The following is a 9,552-nucleotide window of genomic DNA, read 5'->3' as shown; positions in this document are numbered from 1 at the left end:
ATCATCCCCATCCAGATGTAAACGGTGCCACATGGGCACCCCCATCACCAAATGACTCAATTGCATTTATATGTATTAATATTTGTAAAAGCAAACTTCGATTTTTGTGGACTTCTCCCAAAACTCAGTTACTGATGTGATGCCTAATGACACCTATGACAAAACCATACACGCTCATAGAGAGCTCGGTAACCACCTCCACCTGGAATGGAATGATTTCACTCATTTTCCATCCACAATTAAAGCAGAATCCAGGCCATTATGTTTCTTGACAGAAGACAAATTTCTGAAACTAGTGTTTCACATGCATGGCAAAAATTCTCCATCTCGGGCAAAATACAACTATGGAGCATGAATTGAGAATCCATTCAATCCAATACTCCATTGGAGTCGGTGATTTGTGAAAATTTTACCAATAACGCCATGGACCAGATGACTAGATTGCCCCAAAGAAATAAAGATACAATATAGAGCCAAGTCGGAAACAATCAAACAAGTAAAGCCCGGACATCAGTATATCGGACAGGCGGTATCATTCAAGACATACCACTGGCAGTTTGATATGGCTGAAGTTGTTGAAAGGAATGACTTATGGATTTGTAAAATATTTGAGAATATAAAATTCAACCCAAATTCAGTTTCTGACAGTGATAAGCTCCCAACCTGACGAACCAACGAGTCATTCAGTTCAACAATTTCAGCTGATATCATCAAATGGCCCCACAAGACTCTGCTATTCTCGGAATAGAAAAGCTAAAACTTAACAAGTCAGATCAGATGTTTCTGAGACCGTCTTTCAAGGGAAAGCCACAAACTCATGGAAAACCCTTTCCCAGATTCTGGAAAATAACCATGATCCGATCTTCCCTGTGCAGTTTTCTGCTCTTTTACATGCCAGCCAATAGCAACATGTTTATGGGGAATAAACTCCATGTTTCCCTCTCAACAAGAAATATCAAAGATATAGATAACCACCAGTCAAAGATTCTGAACGAGAACTCTTTGGTTATCCTGCTGAAAATAATTCCGAAATACATTCCACAAATGGGTATCTATTTTGAGCTAAACAGTGAACAATTGCAAAATGCTTTTTGCCTGTCTTTCTCACCTATTTTGTATGGTCTGAGCAGTAACAACAAGTCCCAAATGCACCAAACCAGATGTCTATTTTCATACACAGATTTCTGACACTCCACAGGACCAAAGCAGCTAAGAAGAATCAAAGAAGCTCAAAAGAGATGGCAACATCCAAAAACACCAAGTCAGTCAGTTAGTCTTCACAAAATGACGAGAAAGCAGAGTTGCAATCTCCAGGAACCCAACAGTGTCTTTCCCTTCAAATATGGACTTCAGTTTATCATCACAGCGGATTTCCTTCTTATTTGCTGGGTTCTGCAAAACATCCACATGGCACAACACCAGAAAATCATGAAATCAAAATCAGGTCTACTAAGGCTGCATCAGCACAAAGCTTGTACATATTATCCAATTCAAATTTTAAAAGATAAACCAACACATTAACCATACATATATTGATCCATGTTCTTCAATCATCAACATCAAGCCTTATCCCCACTAAATGGGGTCGGCTACATGTTCTTTGGTTATAATAATCAAGCGTGCACCAAGTATCAGCAGTACAAATTTTTACCAGTGTAAATTGACCATAAGTCAATAACAATACAAATGTGGCTCAAACTATAAAATCATCATCATATGATAGAAACAAATGATGTCTTCTAATCAGTAATGAATTTATACTTTATTTATGGCATTGATGAACAAAAGAGAACTACAAGAAAAAGAACTTTTATCTTCTGCCCATAAACAAAAGAAAATGATATGAAGACCTCACCTCCTGTGGTCATGACAATCCATATATTGTTTTATGTGCCTTGGGAGAACTCACCCCCCTAAAAGCTAGCTGTTAGAGGGAGGGAACAAGCACATACATACCCCACAACAGCATCCCATACTACCGATTTGGGATACCTCACATTAGCATCCCATACTACCAACATGGGGCAAATGGTTCGTAACATATATCCCTTCAAAACAGAGGAATTGAGGAAAGCTTTAAAAGAAGGATTATATACAGGTTTGCCCTATTGCCACTGATTCCAAATAGAGGCATGGACAAAGGTGCAAATACAGGGAGAGGCAGTCTTAGTAGAGTTGTTCATAAATTACACATTGAATAAAGGGCTAAAGAGAGTTTCATGCACACAAGTAGAAAGATACATAGGAATTTTTTTTGGTTCTAATCATCTAATGTTGCTTAGATGAGAACCATAAAAAATGTTATTTAGATGAAGTTGCTAATGTGCAAAAAAAGTGGGTTGTCCAACAACCATCCAGTCTCAATATTTGCTAAATTTACCACCTGCCAACTATGTTCAGGGATCTGTCTTGACCAACAAAAAATATCTAAATTAGAAATGTCTAAATGATTTCTCTTTACCTGTTCCATGCTACTACACAGAAGAAAACAGACGCCTTAGATGTGGAAAACAGGGAAGAGATAAAGCAAAATGTCCACATCCTTCTTTAGCAAAAAAATAATTAACTACATGATCAGATCATCTTTTCTGCAAGCTAATAGCAGTTGTGGCTCAACTAGGAAGAACAAGACAAAATAGATATAAGGCTAAACGTGTACGCTTCTCCACTTGTTTCCTTAATCATATAATCAATGATGGAAGAATCATAAAAGAGCTGAAAAAGTATATTTTGAAATCCTGTGATACTAGTATCATATTGTACCGGGTTATCAATTTATCATATTCAGAGAGGAACAATGGAGTGACAAAAAAATGATTAACGCCCAAAAAAGGCGTAACCAGAAGGTCCTGCAAAAGATGGCTTCCAGTCATGTTACCCCAATATCAGAAACTGCATACAAGCACAAAAAAAGTGTAACACTTAGTTTTGAGAGAATGCTTTACAAGACAAGGCAGGTGGAAGATGAATATTGACAAAGTAAAGTACAACCCCTCAAAGAAAATTTCTTCTTCTTCTGCAGTTACGCACCTGTGCTGCATTGTTGTTGCAACAAACACCACAGTGAAAAAATAACTCATGGAAAATGATACAGAGTTTCTGGTTCCATTCGCAAATGGATTAGAACAAGCGAAGGAAGAAAGAAATGTACAGCTGCATTGGATGATATACGTAGGAGAAAGAAGAAAACAGTAGCCCCAAAAAGAAACGCAGTATTTTAATAAACAATGGAAGAGGAGAATAGTGAAATCTCTTGAAGCAACAAACAGCAAAAAAAAAATCGAAAAAATAAAAAACTCTAGGGTTTAAGAAATGAGAAAAGAGAGAAGAAAGAAGACCTGAAGGTTGTTTTCCTTGATATATTCCCAGACCTTCTTGACAGCATCGCCACGGGAGACTTCGGGGGCACCGACGAACTTGCGCAAGGCAGGGGATACGGGCACAACCTTAAAAATGCCCGTCTGAGCTTTAGCAGAAGCAGTAGTACGGGAGGAAGAAGTGCTCGCAGCTGATGCTTTAGCCCCAGTAGAGGACTTGTTCGCCGCCGCCATGAGAACTCTGCAACCTCTGAAAACCCTAGACGCCATTGCTTGGATTCTCCTCTCTTTCCCTTCCCGCTCGTGGACGTCAGAACGTGAGCTATGAAAATGAGTTTTTATTAGCAGAGTGGCGGTAGTACCTGGCTAGCTACTGGCTTATAGAGAAAGAGAGAGAGAGAGAGAGAGAGAGAGAGAGAGAGGGGCCGGGAACCAAGGACGACTGGACGAGGGTTTCAGTCTTTCTATGCGCCTATACGGGAAAATTACATAAACTACCCCGGGCTTTTTTTTCTTTTGACAAGACCCCCGGCTTTTTGATACATATACCTTGTAGTTTTAAAATTATTTGAAGTGCCCCTTAGGTTTTTCGAATATACATTTCATAAACCTCATACGTAGTTACGTACCGTTAAATGGCCGAAAAGGCACTGCTACGATTGTACACTGCACCAGAATTCTGAATTCCACTTAACGTATACAATTCAAAATGACAAATAACTTTCACCTTAAAATATCAACTAGGCGGAGGGGCCCTTCAACCGCGATGGACTCGCTCATAAATTATCATATTCTAATTCGATTAATTAGAGATTTAGAGTTCGAGCTTGAGTTTGATTTCATCCGGAGTCAAAAGCTCAGAAGTTAAAGTTCTTCTATCTTTCATTATAAGTCTCTCAAACAGTTGAAGTTTCGAGTCAAGGTCACCTTCAATTGCTGAAGTATCAAACCAAGGTTTCCCTTAACTGTTAAAGTATTGAGCTAAGGTCTCTCTTAGTTGAATAGGTGTCGAGCTAAGGTCTTCCTTAGTTGTTGATGTACTGAGCCGAGATCTCCCTCAGCGATCGAGGTGCCAAGCCGAGGCTTCCCTCAATGGTCAAGGTGTCATTTAGCTCGAGCTCGATTCGAGTTAGAAAGTTGAGCTTGAAGTCAAAAGTTCAAACTCGGCTCAACTCAATGTATACAACTCAAAATGGCAAATACCTTTCACCTTAAAATATTAATACCCACTTATTTATTGAGTTTTTTTTTAAGGCTTAAAGCATATTTCATTCATTCAAGAATTGATACAATTACAGAAAATTGCCAACAAGGCCAATCATAACCCATATACAATTTCTCAAAAAGAACAAAATATATAAATGGATGAAGGAGAACATAATGAACCTTTGCAATCAAACAAATGTGAATTTAAAATCACCAACAGAAGTAGATAAGCACAACTCCAATCCACCACAAACGGTGAAAAGAAATGATAGGAGAGGTTCCCAAAAGGCTGTAAAGAGCCAGTTGGGGTAGATCCATAAAAAACGACAAAAGCCCAAACATTACTACCACTACCAGAGATTGTAATTGTATTCCAGAACTGCATCCGTCAGAGAATTGCAAACAGAACTGACCATGAATTGCATCTGCTAGAGAACCACGAATGGACTTAACCATGGACCACAAAAGTCAAGAAATATCCACTAGTATCGAAAGCCCAATGCAAGATCTAAGAGAAAGTAACCCCCTTGTTAAAATGCCGACAAAAAGAAGAAAAAAACACAAAAAAATAGGCAAATAATGGAGAGAACTATATGGGAAAGGTGAGGGAAATAGATGGGAGGAAGAATAGTAGGCAAAATGGAGAGAATCAGATGGGAGGAAAAATGAAGAATGAAAGCAGGGGAGGAGGGAAAAAAGAGACAACAGAAAGAGAAACTTGAGAGAGCCACCCCAAAAGAGAGATGGATAAAACCTCGAGAAACTCGAGAGAAAAGCTCTCTCTAACCAGAGAGATAGGGAACAGTGTCACGACTTGCAGAGAGGGAACGGTTTCGCGATTTGCAGAGCCTGGGAGTGGAGTTATTTATTGAGTTAAAATCAGCCCAGCACATCCTGTTGTATATTGGAAACATCTCCCAATGCTAATATTAGGAATGTCATCATCAGGATGTTCCCAGTACATAGTGGGGATGTGCTGTGGAATGTTGTGGGGGCAGTCTTGTTGGGGGCTGATTTGGTCTCTTATTTATTTGCATCAATTCCGAGATGGCACCTACTATAACTATAAGGTGGGGTTAAGAATTCTTAAGGTGTGTTGAACAATCATTTCTCCCTTTCCAAAATACGTCTTAACAATCAAATCGACATATTGTAATCAACGAATGTATAACATGGCCACTAATTGTCTATTTGGCATCGATGTCGTTGCTCTAGAAAACGGTGATATATCAGCGCCATGTTGGAAAAAGCAGTGCTCTAGGAAACACCTGTTTGTTTGGAACTGTTTTCTCCAAGCCACGCCTTGGAAATCGGGAAGGTGTGTCTTGGAGCAACGCCGAATTTGGCGTTTCCTGGAGTTGCAGCTTGTTGCTGCCAACAGGGACATGATGTGGCACTGGATAATAGGTACCATTGCTAAAAATGTTTCCTGGAACATTGGTACTTTGGCTACCCGACCCAAAGAGGGGGATGGATTTGGATATGGAGTTTAGAGTTACAACCTAAATTTTTGGAATTGGGAATTTAGGAAAATCCGGTATTTTTCAAGAAAAATATTTTATTTTCTAGGTGACTCGTTACCTAAATGGGAATGAGATTCTTAGGGTACAAGGACCAAGGTACAGTGTGGGAAGGTGTTAGGCACCCTACACACGTCCGGTTGGACCGGCCTCTACTTCACCCATGTTCCAAGGATAATTTCATAATTTTTGGGCATTAAAAAAAGAAAATTTCTAAAGAGGACTAATTCAAATTAACAAACATAAGACAAGCAAGAGAAAAAAGATCTAGTATTATAAGAAAAGGAATTTATTATTAAACAAAATAGGAAAAGGAACTACGAAAAACTAGGAGATTGGCGATATTGTGAAAGATGTAGTCAATCCATGAAACAAATATATGCAAGAAGAAAACCCAAAATAGAAAGATAATATTGGTTAGAAAATTAAATGACTAGCAAACTAGAACCACAAACCTAGCTACTAAATATCCTATTTATAAATATTTCTAAATGCAACTTAATGGAGAATTCCTAAAAGAAATTTCCTACCTTGTATGATGAAAATAAAATAGAAGAAAAGTAAGATGGATATGTAAACCTAACAAGTGTATTAAACTAAAAATGTTGATGGCAATACAAATAAATAAATAAATAAACGGAGTCGATGTTAAATGAGGCCAGGGCTAATTAATGCATATGATGAGAATGATTGAAAAGATAAAAACAAACTATCGATTAACCATATGAGGACTATAATAATTGAACATATGCATGCATGCCCGTATCATAAGCAACTTAAGCCATTTTTAACACTTGAGAATAATAATAATCACAATGATAAAACTTATGCTAGAGCCTTGAAAATCAACCGTAGGCTAATCAATTATTGAAGAAATCTAAGCAACGTTGGTTACGTAAACTAATGACTATTGAGAAATTTGATTATCACTAAATAAATAAATAACTATTAGTGAAAACAATCCATCATCGATCAAACCAATAACAAAGATGTTGCAGAAAACTTTGAAAGAAACATACGACTATTTGATCAAGCCGATAAAATAAATCCATAACAATTACTAGTAACAATGAGCAAATCAAACAAATGAACCCAAGATCGTGAACTCACTTTGAATACGATCGATCTAGAGGCAAGAGAAATACATTTAGCAACAGATATGTTTGGCCCGAGGAATGAGAAAGTGTTGTTCATGTGGCCCAATGAATGTTGTTGGATGTCTTCAACATTTCTGCAACAATTTTAGAATTCAATAATGCTTCAGCTTTCTTCTTCAATATGGTTTGACCTAGGGGTTCTTGGAGTTAAATTGATATGAACGGACACAAGGACGTGGGGAATGTGAATGGGGTATTCTCTATTCAAGTGACTATAGAATAATTGCTCTAGGCTTTCTTGTCTATCTAGGATGTGAGAAAGGGATGGTATTTATAGATTTTTTGAGAGGGGAATGGAGGGCTGAGATAGGAAACAAGGGAGATCAATGGCTGATGTTTAAATGATTTTTGGAGGGAGACTGATTGAGAGAATGGGCTATCAATACAGCTTTGTGAGAGGCTCTCTCAATCAATCAAGACAAAGAGTGAAAGATTTCATCAATTTACCTAAATTGGACATTCCAAGTTTAGGTGATTGGCTTGATTGATTGGAAGCTATAGCTAGTCAAATCTTAGATTTTTAAGATGTTTCTAGAGGTTGAGAGGAAGTTTTGGTCGTGGAATGCCCTAGGTTCAAAGTTATTGTGAAGAGGATTCTAAACGAAGAGCCCAAGTTGAATCTAGCTTTGGGTCTCAAGATGGAGGGGCTAACGGTGTCGGGATTGGACGATCTTGGTACCGTTGGACTTGGAATTTCAAGATCTATCCATCTACAGGGTTGGATTTCAGATTTTCTGGGGGTTAGGATTTAGGGTCAGAGATGATCTCAATTGAACGATTAGAATCGGTTCTGGCTTTGGGTCTTGAGATGAAGGGGTAAGCGGTGTCGGATTTGGGTGATATTGGTGTCATTAGATTTGATGTGAAATGAGGTTCAGGGACAAAATAACTCCGATTGGATGAGCGAAATCGGTTCTGACTTCAGGTCTTTGGATGAAGGAGTAAACGGTATCAGATTCGTGTGATCTCGGTGTCGTTGGATTCAGATTTTTGGGCTCTACTTATCTATGGTCTCGGATTTTGGATTTGATGTGAAATGAGGATTAAGATTAAAATGACTCTGATGGGATGATCGGAATTGGTTTCGGATTTGGGTCTCAGGATGAAGGGGTAAACGGTGTTGTATTTGAGTGATCTTGGTGTCATTGGGTTTCGATTTCTAGGCTCTACGTACCTATGGTCTTGGATCCTTGAGGCCCCAACTTTTATAAAATTTCAAAAATACCCCCAAGTTGATCGCAATGTTAGCTGAAGCATGCTAGAAGCTCAAAATGCTACAGAAAGACTAAAGAGCGCAAAAATGGGGTGTCTATAGGTACCAAACAGAAAACGCTGATGTTGCTCCAGGAAATGTCCTACCTAGCAACAACTTTTCCAAACAAAAAAGGCATCATTTGTGCTTCCAACCCCCACATCAGCTGCACTGTTTTCTTAGAAAATGGTGTTGTATCTACAGTATCGATGCCAAACATATACTAAAGCCTCCAACTTTTGAATATGATTCTGAGATGGAGTTAGAGCCGACCTCGAGTTAGGATTTGAAGGCGGATTTGGATTTAATCAAATTCCATTGTAATTTTTTAAATACAAAAGAAATAAAAATTAATTATATTTGAATTTTTATATATAATAAATTAATAAAAGTACAATATATATATATATATATATATATATATATCAATATACATCTATACTATATTATAAAGCGAAGTCCCACTTGCCCTCTTCCTCTCTCATTCTCCCTTATCTCTTTTCTCCTTTCTCCCTCACCCCTCCCCACCCTCTCCATAATGCCACATCAGCACCCCTATTTCTTCTATCTCTACCCCCTTTTACATTTTTATCAAAGAAAATTTTGTTCTTTCTTATTTTTATTCTTTCTTTACCTAAGGCTGTGTTTGGAAATGATGCAAATGGTGTGTAAATCTCGGTTCAGGGTAAATTTGCACTCTACTTCACTTTTTCTTGTGTTTGGCAACATTACATTTATGCATTGACAAATGATAGAAAACACATTTTCCAATGCATATTTACATTGATAATAAGATGTAAAAATACATCAATAAAAAAGAGGTAAAATTGTATTCAAGTGTGCTATTGATAAAAAAAAGGCATATGCTTTATTGGAATTCATGTTTGCATCCACTACAACTAAAAGTCTGTTTGGTAAGAAGGTAAATTTGCCAGTGCAAAACTAACCCAACTTTGAAATTTATATGGACCATTTTACACTACATATTTGCATTCACACTTATTTGCATCATTTCCAAACGCAGCCTAAAAGTCTTCCTAAAATATCTCCCACTCCTTAACTATTGCTCTCATAACCCCCACACTCTCTCTCTCTCTCTC

General features: G+C 37.8%; 1 protein-coding gene across 1 annotated transcript; it reads right to left on the bottom strand.

Moving 5' to 3' along the window:
* Positions 1-985: 985 nt before the first annotated feature.
* On the bottom strand, positions 986-3,829 carry LOC148873577 (protein TRI1-like). Its single transcript, XM_088965006.1, has 2 exons — positions 3,339-3,829; positions 986-1,392 (listed from the first exon to the last, which is right to left on the bottom strand). Exons 1-2 carry the CDS (start codon positions 3,585-3,587, stop codon positions 1,267-1,269), a joined length of 375 nt encoding a protein of 124 aa, XP_088821132.1. The 5' UTR covers positions 3,588-3,829; the 3' UTR covers positions 986-1,266.
* Positions 3,830-9,552: the final 5,723 nt, after the last annotated feature.

This window comes from Nelumbo lutea, chromosome 1 (genome assembly GCF_056320005.1).
Source record: "Nelumbo lutea isolate HS-2025 chromosome 1, American lotus-T2T, whole genome shotgun sequence".
Taxonomy (NCBI): domain Eukaryota; kingdom Viridiplantae; phylum Streptophyta; class Magnoliopsida; order Proteales; family Nelumbonaceae; genus Nelumbo; species Nelumbo lutea.
This window is presented reverse-complemented; position numbering and strand designations above follow the sequence as displayed.

Coding starts and splice junctions, on each gene's coding strand:
- LOC148873577 (XM_088965006.1), bottom strand. CDS start 3,587: ATGGCGTCTAGGGTTTTCAGAGGTTGCAGAGTTCTCATGGCGGCGGCG. Junction 1,393..3,338: donor TCAAGGAAAACAACCTTCAG/GTCTTCTTTCTT, acceptor GATGTTTTGCAG/AACCCAGCAAATAAGAAGGA.